Source organism: Zosterops lateralis, assembly GCF_965231275.1.
Source record: "Zosterops lateralis genome assembly, chromosome: 16".
Taxonomy (NCBI): Eukaryota; Metazoa; Chordata; class Aves; order Passeriformes; family Zosteropidae; genus Zosterops; species Zosterops lateralis.
The window spans coordinates 8,222,519-8,239,229 of record NC_139776.1 but is presented as its reverse complement, the minus strand read 5'-3'; the positions used below and the strand labels follow the sequence as shown (position 1 = coordinate 8,239,229).

Genomic DNA, 16,711 nt, shown 5'->3' with positions numbered 1-16,711 from the left:
CCTAAACCAGCAGAGCATATGTTGGCATATATGGGGGGGAAAAAAAAAATCTTGATTTTGTTGAATTTCTTTCCCCTTAAGAAAATGGGATCTTGCAAGAACTTGAAGGTTTTTACCTTTTAATGTCAACACTTAATTTGGTGTTGCTTTTTGTGGAGTAACAGTTTCTGTGCAGGGAGAGCGTGCAGTGACACCCCCAGAGCCATCCTTCACCCCCGTTAGCCTGTCGGAATGACGGAGCAGCCACACGGTGCGGCCACCCGATAAACCTGTTATCTGCCTGCTCCTCCTGCCGGCAGCGCTCCCAATCTCCTTGGAACATGAAAAATTGACACCACCTCAGGCAGAAATCTGTTTCCAAAAGGAAGCTCCATTTATAAGCAGCTAATGAAATGGGGCGGGGGGGGGGTGTGTGTGTGCCTGTGCAGCCTCTCCTCGTGCTGCCCTTGTGCAGGATGCAGATAATCCATGCAGCAGGGAGCACAGGCACCCCAGCCAGGCAGCCTGTGTGCCTTCTCCTTCCAGGGCGAAGGCAGTTGGGAGCAGGAGCTCCCAGCAAACACAATGGTGTCGCTCATTCTTTGTGCTGGACTGATCAATCAGGGCTGCTCATGGCTCTGGGCTGGGCAGCGCTGAAGAAGTGCATGGTGTGACAGGAGTGACATGGTGATCCCTCTCCTCTGCATGTTGTGTTTCCCCCTCTGAAAATACCAAATCTTGAGGCCTCATTGCTCCCCACCACCATGGGTGAATAAGTGTTTATGGCCATTAATTTTCATCTGTCTTAATCAGCAAGATTACAGTGAGGACATCATGGAGAAGCTAGGGTGGCTAAACCACCGGGTCTGTGCTTAATGCAGTCATGCAGGTGGGAAGTAGTACTGACTGGTTTGGAAAGGGAAAGAGATCCATGCCCTTCTCCTTTGCTTTGCATTGCTGTGCTTGGGCTCGAGGCAGGTGGCTCAGTCACCTCTCAGAGTGGTGGGACATTGACACAGGTGTCTTCTGTGTGCTTGTGGCATTGACTTTTTACTTGTCTCCTTGGTTTGTGCTGAAAAATATGACCCCCAAGTGCAATTGAAAAGACTGTAAACATGTTTATTTGGTTGTTTCTGGTTTGTTGTGGCCCATTTATATTCATTGATGGGATTTTCTGTAAATGAAAGTGGTTGGTTTGAGAATTTTTCCACTAGCTCATACCACTTCAGTCTCTGCAGGAGCACACTTACTCCCTTTCTCCAGCTTTCTGTTTCAGTAGCTATCCATGCTTTGGTGACCTGAGGGTCATTTGGGTGAGTGCTGCCTTTGGTCAGGGCTCCTTTAGGCCCAAAAGAGGAGAAAAAAAGAGTAGAACTTGTGCTCTATGTAAGGTGCTTTAGGTCCCTGAGGCAGAGGAGGAGGAGACTTTACTGGCTGGGCTGGAATGAGGAGCTGTCTGTGCTCCCTGCTAACATAGCTTGTGGCTCTCACTGCTGCTCTGTCTCCTCTCACCATGATGGGAAGGAACCAGGGTTCTGCTTATCAACAGCTACACGCTGGAGTGTTAATAGTAAATTTAATGGCATGTTACAGAGGGAAATAAGCTCCTCTTCCCGATCTCAGCATGCAATTTTCTTTTTGTATTTCTAGAACATGTCTGTTCCATCCTGGCCTCCCTTCTGCGAAACCTGAGAGGGCAGCAGAGGACACGCTTGCTGAATAAATTCACAGAGAATGACAGTGAGAAGGTGAGTGCTGAATGTGTGTCTCAGTCTCTGGGCTGCCAGGCTGAGAGGGTTCTTGCCCAAGGTGCCTGGTGCACTCGCTGAGTTACGAAAAGCTGTCCTCATTCCTGCCTGTAGAGACTTCTACTGTCACAGACCTTTGTTCTCTCATTCACATTGTATCTACAAACTGCAAAATTGGACATTTAGTGCATGGCCTCCACATGCCCTGTCCTCTTGTTTTCTGGTGCTCTTGCATATGGTAGTAGCAATTCTGTCCTGGGTTGTGTCTCTGCACAAACCTGGCCATAGAAGACAATCTGTGGTATTACATCGTGCTGGCTCTGAGATCAAGACAGCATGGAAAGGTGCCAGTGTGTCTGGTAAAGTTCTTTTGCAGAGAGTTCAGGAGCTGCTGTGGTACACTCTTCTCCTAGAATGTTTCATTTTAGTGGTGTTTGCTCTGGGAAATTCTTCCCAAAATATTTACATGGTTGTGGATAGATCAAAGCTTTGCAGAAAAGAAATATCTTTTGCAAACCAGGGATCCCAAGGGATTTGTAAATTCTGCCACTGGGAAAATACTGGTTCCTTAGTATTCCTCATTAGTGTGTTTTAAAGGTATTTTTCATAACCTGTTCTACCAATTGTAGATAATTACTGGATAGGATTTCAGCTGCTCTAACACAGTTCAGAGGAGAGTGGGAGAGCTGGAACATCCAGCACAGATAGACGAGCCCACTGGGGAAACCAGGAGCCTGAAGTACCACAGCACAGAGAGTGAGCTGGGGACACGTGTCTGTTTGCTGCCGTTTATCTGGCGCTGATGGGACCATATTCCCGTGTAGGATGACATCCAAACGCCTGCAGCCCCAGCGTGCTCATCCGACCAGCACTTGTACCCTCCTTCTGTAACACATTCCTTCCCAGAAGGGACAGAGCTGCCTGTTGCTCTGTCAAGGCTGAAGCTGAGAGGAAAATATAACTGCATGAAGGATTAAAGATGATTGCATTGTTGTTTTTTCATGCTTACGTCTCTCTCTTCTGCCCTTGCAGGTTGATAGGCTGATGGAACTGTATTTTAAGTACCTGGATGCAATGCAGGCAGCTGATAAGAAGATTGATGGGGAGAAACATGTATGTATTGTTTAAGTTTTGCCATTTCATGTCTGTAACACCTCTGCACAGCCATGTCATCTGCACAGGACTTCTGGCTCAGCCAGTCACTATTCTCAGGTGTGCCCTCATACCTGTGCTGTTGCCTCTTAATTCCTATTGCCTCACTTTCCAAATTTCAGGTAATCTCAGATAAAGTGGGCCAAGAATTTCTCTACAAGTGCTTCTGGCTGTCTCTTAGAGTGAATTTTACTAGAAGTACTTAAGTCTGTGCTTCAATTTGCCTTCACTTTTACCTGGCTGCAGTCCTGCTTGGTTTGGCAGATGGAGAGCAGGTGAAATGCAGAGAGACAATTACATGATAATGTGCGAGGCCTCCTACCCTGGTCTGCAGAGTTGTGATCAGCAGTGAGAAAGTGTCTGTGTTGATGAGTTGGCTGAGGTGCAGCCGAGGTCTGTGTGCTCTCTGCACACCAGCAGTGAATGTTTGAGTGACGTGAGCCTTGGTACTGCACAGCACTTTCTTGGAACTGAAGCTGGAACAGACCTTTTGAAAGGGAGCGAGTGGCTGGAGTCAGGAAGCAGCTTGCAGAGCTGTTAGTGAGCTTGGCCAGCTTCCCACAAGATTATCTGTATCAGTGCTGGGGAGGGTGTGAGATTGATTAGCACTGATGGAGAGCAACGGCTGCAGCTGCCGTCCCGCACACTGCGCTCCGCGTGCCACGGGCAGCAGCCCCCCACCAGGCCCCGACAAACAGCTGCCTGCCCGCTGCCAAGGCTGCTTCTCCAGGCACTGCCAAACATTCTGAGGGCATAGGAGCACTGCTGCTGCTCAAAGAGGCACGGGAGTGAGTGATGAATGGAGCTGCTTTTGCTGCCAGCACACAGGCTCCATATGGACAGTGGCAGCGTCACCGCTGAGCGGTGGCCTGGAGGAAAACAGCATTTACCCTTTCCTGCTTTCCTTCCCTGCTCTGTTCTTCCTCCTCAGAACAGGGCAAGAAATTATTCATTCTTTACTGTTTGGTGTGGGTGTGGGGGTTTTAGAACTCAAAAACCAGAATGGATTTTTCGGTTGAAGCCTTGCAGTGTGTTGAAGCTGCCTGTGCAGAGTCCTAAAATACCACATGCAGGGTGAGGGTATGTGCCCTTTATCCAGGAACACCCTGGAGCAGCCTGAAAACGTTAACATCTGTAGTAAACAGCCAGCACAAAGCAGGAGTGCAGGGAATTTGAGTGTGAAGAAGCTTTTGTGGAAGCTTTTCAATTAATAATATTAACCCATTCATGTCTACTAAATGCACAAGAGAAGTAACACTAAGGAACGTCAGATTCTCTTCCTGTATCCAAAATAAATGGACCTCAATTCTTTACCTTCTATTAGAACTAATAAGAGGATTTGGCAGAAGCATCTCATGGGTGCAATATATTGGCCACAACATGTATAAAATATGATACTGAAGTTCATTCCTACCTTGGAACACTTTCAGAGAATTATCATTTGCTTTATTTTGTATCACCATCAGATGGTCAGTGGGACATTATCTCCTGAGATCTGAAGTGGCTCAAGTGTTTGCCCCACGCAGAAATAGGCAAAAGCCATCATTTTGTCTGTCACATCATGACACTGTCTGGCTGTGACAGGATTTATGGGGCACTTTAATGTTCCTTGTTGTGGCACATGAATCACTGAGGTGGATTGTATGAACACTTTAGAAACTGTTCTGTTGCTGGGGAGCTTTTGACCTTCCCCTTGCAGTAGAGGACATAGTACCCCAAAAATCTGGTATACAGATCCTCACCTTTCTCCCTGCCCCATGGAAAAATGATACTTGGTGAGGTTTTGCAGGCTCAGCCTACACTGACGAGAGTGAGATCCGAGTCTGATGGACAGAGTATCCTGGTGTAAGTCTTGCATTACAAGGAGTGAAAAGCTGCTTACACAAGGAATGACTGAGTGCTTTATCTTTAGTAGTGCAGCTGCCATAAGAAGCTCCTGCTCTTGCAGTTCTCCTCCTTTTTATTTCTTTTAGCTTGGCTTATTTTAGTGATCTGCTTTATAGTCCTGCTTTTCAGCCCATGGCAATGATGGTAGGGGAATTGTTGAGGGTGGAAGGGAGGGGAGGAATTTCTGAAGCCAGCTGTTTTGAGGAGGAACAGCTATAATAATTTGCACTGTGATCTGGACTGTGATACAGGATGAGGTCACTGAGCCCCTTCTCAGTGTTACCCCCTTGTTTGCTTCAGTGGAGTCTGTTCAGAAAGGTTCAGAGGTGATAACTTGGTGATTATCCTAATTGCCATGGGAAACCCAGGAGCAAAGTCCATAAGAGCATTGTCTCCAACACTTGATGCCTGTCTTAGCACTTTTCTCAGAGTTTTTAGTTAATGAAAATATCTTGTTCCCCTCTCAATTTTTAAAATTATTTCTGTAGGAGATGGTGCAACATCCTGTGGCCTTTACCTCTCTCTAAAATGAGGTATAATTATGGGTGGCAGCAATAGCCTTGATGATCTCTAAAGATGGTAGGAAATGACAAGAGATAGTTTAATATTTTTATAGTTCCACAGAAAATTATGCTCATCAGGTTTATTCAATAAAATATTCTCACCAGACATTTTGTGCTATAATGACTTACAAATTACATGCTAATTGTGCTACAGCTCAGCCACTCCATCCTTGAAAGGAAGAGGTGGAACTCCTAGGATAAGTGTGGTATCCACAGGTGGGGATAACAGGTGGGGATTTGTGTCAGTCCATCCTTTCAGTTTGGTGTAGAAAGACCTAATTGCCTGGAGCTGTGCTGAGGGCAGGATGTGATGGCTGTGAGTGTGGCTCTTAGCCTGTGGTCTGAAGGCCCCTTCTGGGCATGTGTTGCGTCCCTCAGCTCTCACCAGTGATACAGAGAGAAAATAGTAAAGGGAAAGACTCCATCCTTAGAGTGAAAGAAACGTTGTGGTGCTTGTTTTGGTGCACAGCTATTTGGAACATGCTCATTTCTGTCCAGCTGGATTGGCCTCGCTGTTCCACATAGTGAGGATGTAAAACCAGGATCCTGGAGGTGGTCTCTGTTCTTGATCAGTACCCATTCCTTTTGCTCTGCCCAGCTGTGCAATGCTTGCTGGAAGGTGAGTGATAGATGAGGGGAGAGGAGGATGCAGAAATCTCCTCCAGTGCCCGTGTGGAGCAATGTGATCTTTGGTACAGCACTGGCACATCCATTGCATCTTTAGCCTTGGAGTCTCTACTTGACACCCTGAGGCCTGTCAGTCCTGCCTCATTAGTGTGAGGGAAGCTCATTTTAGCTTCACAGAAGCCCATCTTATTGCTGTCTTCTCCTATCAGCAAGGGGCATCTCAGTACATATTGCTGGCAGATTAGAAATGGCACCTGAGTGCTCATTTGGAGGTTAGCGACTGACAGCTTTGAAAGAGAGACCAAGTGGGGAAGGGGCTGCTTGGTACAGTACTGGAGGGCAGATTAGCACTGAAAGGGTGGCTGTGGGTTTTTTTTATTTAAAAAAGAGTACTGTGAAGAGTCACCTTAAAACTGTACTTGTCTTCTAATTCATATCTGCTTAATTTACTGGCACAAAATAATCTTCTCTGCCGAGAGGGGCTGTTAGAGCCGCCACCGCTGTGTAATCAAGACCGCGGCTGCCTGGATCCAGCTCCTGTGATCACCGTGCTCGGATCAGAATACAGAGCAGACCCGGCCTTTGTTTCTTGCTCTGGAGATTCAGAGTCCTGGCCTGTGGCTGTTTTTCTGCTCAGGAATTTAGCACTGTTGAGCAGAGCAGCCAGTGAGCCTGTGTGGAGTGTGGTGGTTTGGGAGTGAGTGTGTTGTCTTTCTTGAGTGGTTTTTTTTCGATAATTCAGTCAGTGTTCAGCTCACTCACTAGCCAGACTCATCATTGTTTAGCTTTAAAGACCAGATTTGAGCCATTTGGCATGGATTTAGGGTGAGGGAAGTCACTCTCTGCACAAAATTGGATTTTTCTATTTACTGGCAAGAGCTCACAAGTAGGCTTTGCCCAGTCATGCCTGTGCCCATGATTTTGAGAACCTGGACTAAAAGACAGTCATGCATGTGTTGGAGTCTTCAGGATCTGATGTTAAACCATCACATCTGAATGTAGCCAAAGCAGTTGATTTCACATCACAATTAAGAAGGCAGTGGCTTCTAAACTTGCTCTTTTACTGTCGGACTGGATTTCTAGGAGAAAAGAAGTATTTCACTACCTAAGCTTTCCTCTCCCTTTCAAGAAGAAGTAAGAATCACTCTAACTCACTCCCATCAGATTTCTATCCATTGCCCCACTTCAGGGAGAGTTGCACAGGGCTCATTTTCCTTCTTACACCTAAAACCCTCAACTCACCATTAGGTGCGAGGGCTTGACTCGACAGAGTAGCCAAATTTGGCAGCCTCAGTCATCTTTGGTGCAGGTGGCCTTGGATGCATGCATGCCTGGAGCACGTGTGCCCGAGGAGGCGCGTCCTGTGGAGCGTTGCAGGTACGGGGCGCTGGCAGGCGATGGCTCTAATGAGGAAATATTGCTCCGCCAGCGTGCGCCCACCTGCCAGACGGCTGCGGAATAAATCACAGAGCTGCAGCGAGCTCACAGGGCTGATGAGCTGCTTCCTTTGTTTGAGAACGAAAACAGAAGACAAACCCCAAAATGCAGAAGGTGACACAGTTGTTTGGGCCTGTCAGCCCCCATGAGGATGGAGCACAGGCACTTCCTGGGGCCAGCTCAGAGGAGGTTGCTTGGAGCTCGCTGCCAGGTGGCTCTCGCTGGTGTTTTGAAGAAGATGGGATGGGATGGGATGGGATGGGATGGGATGGGATGGAATGGAATGGAATGGAATGGAATGGAATGGAATGGAATGGAATGGAATGGAATGGAATGGAATGGAATGCCCTCTTTCGTTCTTCCTCTGGCCTCCCTCTGGGCATGTCTCTCTGGTGAAACTCATAAATACAGAGGAAGGCTGGATGGTGGGCCATCATTCCCATGGGAATCAGTCCTCTTTGGCTAAAGCCCCTGTCCCGGGTCTGCCCTGGCAGCACCCCTTAGAAACACAGCTGGAAGAGCCTGCCTAGGCACAGAAAAGCTGTCCTTGTGCAGGATTTTCAGATGTGTTTTCTCATCTATGAGTCAATAATGAAGCTAGAAGCCTGATAAGGCTTAGAGTGTGCTGGAGTCATGTTCTGCACTGCCAAACAGCACCCTCAGATGGCCAGTAAAAGAGCAGGTTTTGTTCCACTCTGACAAAGAACTTGTAAATCACAGATACATGGGTCTGTTCCATAGTCACACACTCTCACCCCTCAATGTAGAAATGTGATTTGTATGTTTAAATTAAAATTTTAACTTGCAGATGGACACACTTCATGGCCAGCAAAGGCGTAACTTCTTCAAAACCAAGTGAAATGTTTTGTGAATTTAAATGAATTATTAAAAATACTTCTTCAGCGAGAAATATATGGCTGATAATGTTTGGGGGAACAAAGCAGTTTGTAAAAAACCACAAATTCCACCAACATTTTACCATTCCTAATGGGAAGTGAATCCTAAGAGAATCCTCAGACCTTTCCTTTGTGTGGCTTTACAGGACATGGTGCGTCGAGGGGAGATCATAGACGATGACATGGAAGATGAATTCTATCTCCGTCGTCTGGATGCCGGGCTCTTTGTGCTGCAGCTCATCTGTTACATCATGGCAGAAATCTGTAATGCCAATGTTCCCCAGGTAAAGCTGCATACAAGGTTTGGAGATCATCTCTACTTCCATTCATGGTGCAGACAAGGCTCTAAATCCTTGCAAATGCTCTGTTGAGTAATTGTTTCTCTAATTCCATTTTGGGGAGGAAACCTCCTGTTTATTGCACTTGTGTCTTTATAGCTTCATCAAGTTGCAGCAGATAGAAGGGCATTAGTGGGGACAGAAGCTGATTGTTGTCACTAAATTCATATCATCTGCGTGAGCAAGGTCAACTTTTGAAATGGAAAGGCCATGTTGATGCCATTGCTGAGGGAGCAGAGGAAAGTGAACTGTTCTTGGGAGGTCTCACAAAAGCACAGCTACAGCTTTTCTTGATCTGTGCAAAATGCTCATCTCTGCTTCCTCTGTGAATACATTGGGGTTTGTGTATGCATTCTGTAGCTTATTTCTGTGCTGTGTGCCTTCCTGGGTGTGCCTGAGCAGATGCAGAGGGCTGCCAAGACTGAGTTGGTTTTTGTGGTGCTCAGATCTCTGCTTATCCCTCAAAGGGGAAAAAAAATGGGGCTGTGCATGGCCTTGTGTTGAAGATCTCTTTCTTCTCTGTCCTACTCCCCATTAGATTCGTCAGAGAGTCCACCAGATCCTGAACATGAGAGGCAGCTCCATTAAAATTGTTCGACACATCCTGAAGGGTGAGTAGAGATATCTTTGTGCACGTGTCTCATCGCTACCAGGGACAGCTTGGTCATTGCTTTGCAGGATGAGCCTTCACATGTAATTCTCCTCGGCTTCCTGAGCATCCCCAGGCAGCAGCTCAGCAATGTTCTGAGGTGCTGGCAGGGCTGGAATCACCCTGATTCGTGGTGTGCTTTGCTTCTCAGTTAGGACACTTGCTGTAGCTGCTGTCAGAGAACAGCACATCACTCCACACTTCCATCACCCCAGCCTGGCTGGAATTCACTGCTGACATTAACGTGAGAGTAAATATTTAAGGGAAGTGTACATGCCTGCTAGAGGGAAGAATAGTGGAGTCTCATCCTTCATTAACATGGCCTTGCACATTACCATCTGCGCCATATTAGTACTCGTGGTGTATTTGTCTTGTTCTTAGTGTCAGATTAATATGGATTATAGCATTAAAGTATCCTCCATAGCTTTAAAATGTAGCTGTTGTGATTTGCAATCCCAGTTTTAAAGTGTTGCTTGTTATTTTAATGCTCGTGGTGAATTAGAGCAATGCCTGTTTGAGCTGTGGCCCTCCTTTGCAGCCTGCTGTCCTTCAGCAGCAGCAGCCAGTGGAACTGGGGGAGAGGAGGGCAGGACTCAGCCTCTTCCCGTGGCCCCTTGGAGCTGAGAGGCTTAGTGAGAGCAGCAGGGAACCAGAGATGCCAGGAGAAGGTGCTTCCTTATGGAATGTATCTGCTCCAAAGAGGCTGTGTTGTTTTCAGTAGGTGAAGGGTCTATTTTTCTTCTGGAAGGAAAGGAAGTTTGGCAGCATTTCTGGGATACTGGGCTGTGGGTTGTGTTCCAGTGTTTCTGCTTTCTTTGGGAGCAACGTTTTCCTGGGCTTTTCTTGCCCCCACTTAAACAATGGCAGGTACACACAGCTTATTTCCTGCAAAACGTGTCAGTCTTCTTCCTTTTCATATGCAGGAAAAAAGGAATCAGAAGGCTGGGTGGTATGACATAATTAAGAGTGATTTTCTGACAGCATGAGATTACCTGCGGTTATAGGCAATCTCTTTGACCCTTGTCCTTGGTCACAAAGTGCAAGTTAATACCTGCTGGTGAGCAGGGGGGCTGCATAGGATATCTTTTCTGATTTTAATTATGATACTTGAAAATTCCTGCCTCTAAACTGCCCCTTTCCAGTGTGGAGTACAGCACACGTCCGCATTCCGATTCCCACACTTGCCCTGGGCCGTGTGTCCCTGAGGGAGTTGTCTGCACACCGTGCTGGATTTGCACACCTCACGGTCACGGCTCTGAGTTGTTGACTTACATACCAAGCTGAATTGGAGGGCAGCTGCATTAAAATTTCATCTGATTCTTTCTTTCCCAGACAGTGACTTGCATTGTGAAACTTTCTCCGCAGTTGTATCGGGTGTTGCAAGCTCAGGGTCGTGCTGGGTTGGGTGCGCTCAGCAGCCCCACGTTCCCTGCCTGAAGGGGCACATTTACTTGTTAAATAATGCAGGGATGAGTACAGAGTTTGGACTCTGACTGCAGCTCTCCCCAACTCTTAGACTTGCCAGTTTTAGAGACTTTTAGAGGCAGTAGTCAAAACCTCAGTGATAAATTTCTTAGTGAGTGCTTGTGAAGTCCTGCAGTGGGACCCAGGAGGCAGGAGCAGCACTGGACACAGGTTCTCAGGGAAGCAAAAGGGTTGGAACAGGGGTTTGGGTGTGGACCCTGCAGTGTGCTGTTGGAGGGTGCTGGGGCCAGCAAGGGGCTTCCAAAACTTTAGTGGAGTCAACTGCACGAGACCCTGTTGCAAATGACTGAGAGATCAGGAACTTGAACCTTGGCTGGAATGTTTCCAGGCTACTTCCCAACTTGCTCTCAGGACAGATGAGGACTGGTTTATTTTTACTTTTTGCTCAGTGTTTTGCTCTTGTTCAGTTTTTATTTTCTATTTTTGCATACTAATTAGGTGCTCAGTTTTTAGTTTGATTTTTATGGCCTACATATTCTCCATGTTTCTCTGGCAACCTGACAGCTGATGGATCCCTTGGGGTGGCTCAGAATTACTTACGATGCAAGCAAGGAAGCGAGACTGTTTTCTTATGGTAGAGCTTTCAAGGGGGAGGAGTGGGCAGGGAATAACGGGAGGCTCATTAATGCATTTCTGCAGGCTGACCAGTCCTCCCACACTTCCTTTTTATGGAAGATCAAGCATTTCTTGCAACAGGACAGTTAGTTTATGCTTTGGAAGAAAACAACTGAGTGGTGTGTGCCTTGGCAAGGGAGATGTTTTGGGGATGGAAGATGGATTTGGGATGGCAGCAGTGTCTGTATCTTGGGGAGCTGCCTGGTCTCCATCTGTTCATTGGGAATGGAGTGAGGCACGGGCCTCTCTGAAGTGATACTTGGCTCTGGAATGGCAAATCTCCCTGTTCCTCACTGATCCAGAGGGACCAGCCTTTGATCCTGGCTCCCTCAGGAGCTCTGACAGAGCTGAGGCCCCTCCCTTCACACCTGGTGTCAGGTGAGCAGGCACACTGAGAGCTGGGCATGTGGAATGTCTGCAGCACATTCCAGCCCAAACCTGTTAGCACAGGTAAACACAAAGGAAGGGTCAGTGTGCTCTGAGGATGGAGTTCAGTCTGGCTCATGGTGCCTCCATCTGTGCAGGCTCCAGAGCTTCCAATATCCATTACAAGCCTCAGTATTTCCCAATTGATTTTTACTGTTCTGTAACCATTGTATTTTGTCTAATGAAGCAGAAACCAATCTTGGGCTCTTTCCCTTTGTGTAGTTCAGCAGTATGTAAGCTCTGGTTAACTGTTGGCAGAGGCAGCTTACATTTGATTTTTTTTTAGCAGTCTCAGTGAAGTGGCAGAATTCTAAATAAAAAAGTAAATACATAAAATCTCAGTCAGAGATTTACTTTTTTAAGCCTGGTTCTGGGGGTTTTATCTCGTGTCTTCAAGCTGCTAATGCTTCAAATGAGCATTAGCAGCTGTCATAACCCAGTAAACATTCTGCCTTGGAGTCACTGGCGTTTTAGTCTTACAAAGCCTAGATGTTTAGAGGGAGAAATGCTGAGTTTTTGGACAAGATAAGAAGAATTTGTGTCTTGTTTTTGTTTGAGTGATCTCCTGGTACAAAGGAAGGGCAGTGTCATTAGTGGCACTCAGCAGCTCCCTGCCTGTGCCCTAATCCAAGCAGTCTGGCCATCCTTACAGCTCGGGGCAGAGCTGCTGGCTGTGCCCGACTTGGAGACTCTGGCTGTCCCTCACCTGGGCTTGGAGAGGCCACTGCAGGTGGGAAGTGTTGCCCTTGGGCTGCAATAAACTTGCATCCACTGTGGCTGTTCCAGAGGCACTCACCCTGATGGTGTGTGGAAGGGGCTGCTGGGGACAGAGCTGGCTCCTCCACCAGCTCCCAGGGCACGCCTCTGACAGAAGGCTCTGGCACTGCCTGAGGGGACAGGGGAGCCTGAACTTAGTGCCAGCCTCAGCTGGGAAGGGGATCCCATCCCTGTGCACTGGGATCATCTCCTGCCTGAGGTTTGGATCCTCAGAGCAGCCCTTGGCCAAACCACGCACAGCACAGCCATCAGTCCATACACAGGGAGCTACAAGGAATCCATCCTTGTAGGAGCTTTCTGCTGCTTTTAAGAGCTGTGGAGGGCAGCTCCTCCATCGAGGGAATGTGGCCTGAGCTGGTCCCCTTGTTGGGACAGTGGGCAGCTCAGGTTCACCTGCAGCAAACCTCAGCATTACCACCTGCTCATGTTGCAGGTAATGGAGTGGTTTATAAATATTAAAAATATTTTTCCCAGAGTCTTGGCAAAGAACTCTACTGCTTTTACAAGGAGAGAGAGAGAGAGAGAGAGAGAGAGAGTGTACACACAGGAGGGAAGACTCCCTCATCAGCTAACTTCTCACTGTCCTCACTGCTTTCAGTGCTCCTGTAACAAAGGCTTTGATGGAGCTCAGAGCGTGTAGCTGTGCTAAACGTATAAATATTAAAGCAAACTTTCTACAGCAACTTACCATTCAGTGCTGAACACAAGCTGTTCTATTTGTTTGGAAGAAGGAAAAGAATGCAAGCGGCGGAGGCAGGGAAGCGCTGTCTTAACCATCAGCCTGCTCCTGATTTCCTCAGATTTGTTCAGCTCCTTGCTTCTGCAGCTCAGAACTTGCTTTTCATTTTTTCTTTTTAAACCGTCTTTGAAAATGCAGGTTCTGGTTGCAGGAAGGAGGGAGCTAGTAGGGGATAAGACCTGCCAGCTCCAAATGAATATCAGAAAGGAAAGCTACAGAGGCAATGTTTAGTTCAGTGGTGTTTGGCTTTGTGCATGGATGGGCAAGACTGTGGTCAGTGTCTGCGGGTGTCCTCTGTCTGATGACAAGGAGTTTGGTTTGTAGTTAAATCTGAACTGGTGGCTTTTCTTCTGTGTGATTAAAAGCGCTGATAGATGGAGGAATTGGGCCTCCTCGGCAAAAATCCTCATTCAGGATGCTTGGACACCAGGCAGGTTAAACCCAGGACTGGGAATGATTAACACTTGTCACAGAGCCCTCCTGACCTTCCCTGATGACACTCAGTGTCCAAAGGAACCTAGGAAGCCAGTGATTTGCAGTGATTTATGGTACTGTTTGCATTTCTTGGGCATAGTGCCATGATTCCCATGCCAGGGAATGGGTGCTGCTGGGTGCCAGTGTCTGCTTGGGCCAGAGCAGGGAGTTCTCTGCCTGCCTGCCACAAGAGCTTTAATGAGTGTCAGCAGGTGCTTGTTATGCAAAGCTTTAACCCTGGGGATGGGCAGGGAAACCATCAATGCTCCCTGCATTAATTCTCATTTGGTTGTGTGCAGTACTGTGGGTGTAGATTCTGCTGTGGTGTCTGCAGGAGTTGTTGCCCTTCCTTTGTTCCTGTTGCACTCAAAGCCTGTGTCCCTCTGCTCTCTCCCTGCAGAGTACGCGGAGAACATCGGGGACGGGAAGAACCAGGAGTTTCGGGAGAGCGAGCAGAAGCGGATCCTGGATCTGCTGGAGAATTTCTGAGGACCTGGGAGACACCTCTGTGTCTGTCCACAAGGACGTGGTGCCAGTTCTCCCTCCTGCCCCTCCTTCAGCCTCTCTTGCACGATGAAAGTGATGTTTCTGTGAAACTGCTTCTAAATGGGATTTGGGAGATATTAAAGATAGTTTGCTTTTTTTTAGTTCCTGATTTGTTATTTGAGCAGTATTCTGTGAGTGGGGCTGCAGCTGCATATCCAGCACAAAGCTAGCATGAGGTTCCCATCTTTTTATCTTTTTCCCCCTAAATCAAGCTGCCAAGGATCAGTGTGAAACAATACAAATGTATGCATTGCAGGGAGGGCACAGAGGAAGCCTGGATGGTTCGAGAGACTGTTTTCAGGTTATTCCAGCCTGATCCATTAATGAAAATTTACAGCTCTTGCTCTGATGGGGACCAGGGAGGCTGAGGTGGTGGTGTGTGTCCAGTTCATCCCGTCTTTAGTGGCAGAAGAGATCCAGAAACTGGCCACATCAGCCATTCCTGTTAAATCTTCTCAAAGGTGAGTGGGAATTGAAAGTAGGTTCTGGCACAGGCTGGTCACTGTTCCCTCCTGAGGAGGGAAAAGAGGGAACGGGCCTGTTGGGGTTTTACCCAGAATTAAGAGTGAGGGGAGGTAAGCAGTGACATGCCCAAATTCAGTCGCTTTCCTTTTGCAGTCAGCTTTAGATCTTGGCTGTGCTTGTTCAGTTGAAAACCAGTGTTGTGATTCCTGGACAGGGAGCTTGGCTCTTGGAGCAGCAGCAAGTCCCCGAGAGCAGAGGGATGGCCCTGTCTGCCCCAGGGGAGGGGGCCACAGCTCATTCTCATCTCTGCACCACGGTGTGGTTTTGGGTGTCATTGTGCCAGACTCCAGTGCTTGCCTGATCCGGGACTCCCAACTGGGATAAGAAGTAGCAGAGGATATTTTCCTGCATCCTCTTTTCTGCTGCTGAAGTTAATGACTGTCATCACAAGCCATCGTGGCTCCCGCAAGTTGGGCCGTGCCTAATTTAGAGAGATTTGCATGCTGGCAGCATTCATTTTTTATCTCCAAGAAAAATGCATTGTCAGGGAAGCTTAAAGGCTTCCTTCAATCCTGGCTGCACAGGCACTGCTGGCCTGGTGCTATTGAATGCTGGTGTTCAGGGGATCAGCATGGAAGTCATGGCCTCAGCAGCCACAAAAAGCTGCAAAAATACTTTTTTTTTTTTTTGTGCAGAACTTGTCAAATTCCTAATTTCTTTCGAATGTTTTCAACCGGCTTCCTTAAAGATGTTTTTTCCTTTAGCTTTCTTTTTAGGTGTGTTTAGGTTTTTACTTGAGTCTTGGAATTATTCCCTTTCCACACCAGTGGAATTGTGGTCAGAGCTGGTCTCTGGTTTCCCCTGGAAGGTGACTGGCTGTCCCCTCACACCTCAGTTGTGTTGGAGGAGCTTAGGAGAAAGGGAATGATGTAAGACACAGAGTCAGGCAGGGCAGAAAGGGGACTTGGTGAGTGTGGAACACCTTCAGCTGAGAAGTGGGGCCATGTGTCTGGGGGAGAAAAGAGCAGGGAAGGTCTTGAGAAAACTTCAATAAACTGCCTAAGGGCAAAGTAAGTTTATAAATCTGAGCCTACACTTTAAACCTCGTTCTGCTGTTTCTGCACGTGTGTGTACACATGTGATCGTTTCCATGCACAGCTGGTGAGCTGCTGTGGGTGTGCAGTGCATGATCCCTGCTCCAGGTTGGCTCCTCTCAGATGGGAAAAACCTCCTGCAGCATCTGTTGGGAGGGAAATGTCGGTCACAAAGTGGGTTGTGCCAGTGAAGTCGCATTGGAAGCACTCGCAGCAAGGGACAGGGGCTGGAGGAACCAAAAGCGTGGTGGTGTGTGAGTTCCCTGGACTCCATGGGGAGCAGGAAAGGGTCCTGGCACAGCTCCAGCTGCCAGCAGTCAGTGCTGTCCTGGATCAGAAGGAATGGGCACAGCCTGTGCTGGGGCCTGAGCCTCAGCAACATCCTGTGAGGTGGTGTTGCCTCTGCAGGGCTGGGGACATGGTGCCACCCCTGCTCTGTCCCTCACGGTTCTTGGGGCCATAGTGCTGCACCTGGAGAGCAGGAATGCCTTGGCGTGAGTATTTTTGCCTTCTCCAGCTAAAAGAATAATTTGTGGGATTAGGGAATGGCAGTGTGCCCATCCCACCCAGCCCAGCCACTGTCCCTGTGATGGATGAGGGTGCTCCAGATGTTGCTGAGGAATTTGCACAGAGATGGTTCCTGCAAATCAGGCTTTTACAAGGTGGATGACAAATTATTCTCCTCTAATTTCCAAGCTCTTTCAGGGGAAGGAACCCCACTGCTCCAAAGGAGCCCAGTCAATTTTGATCCTGGTAATCACAGCAGGTCCTGCCATGCACCTACACTCTGGCCCCACACCGCACTGCTGAGAAA

At 47.9% G+C, this 16,711-nt stretch overlaps 1 protein-coding gene across 1 annotated transcript in view; it reads left to right on the top strand.

Annotated features, from left to right (window-relative positions):
- The window catches only part of CTNNBL1 (catenin beta like 1), a 48,158-nt gene extending 33,721 nt beyond the window's left edge, over window positions 1-14,437 (top strand). Inside the window, exons 12-16 of the mRNA XM_083872982.1 lie at window positions 1,630-1,727; window positions 2,760-2,840; window positions 8,436-8,573; window positions 9,166-9,238; window positions 14,193-14,437. Coding sequence (XP_083729108.1) covers window positions 1,630-1,727; window positions 2,760-2,840; window positions 8,436-8,573; window positions 9,166-9,238; window positions 14,193-14,281 — 479 coding nt within the window. The 3' untranslated portion in view covers window positions 14,282-14,437. The remainder of the gene's footprint in view (window positions 1-1,629; window positions 1,728-2,759; window positions 2,841-8,435; window positions 8,574-9,165; window positions 9,239-14,192) is intronic.
- The last annotated feature ends 2,274 nt before the right edge of the window (window positions 14,438-16,711 follow it).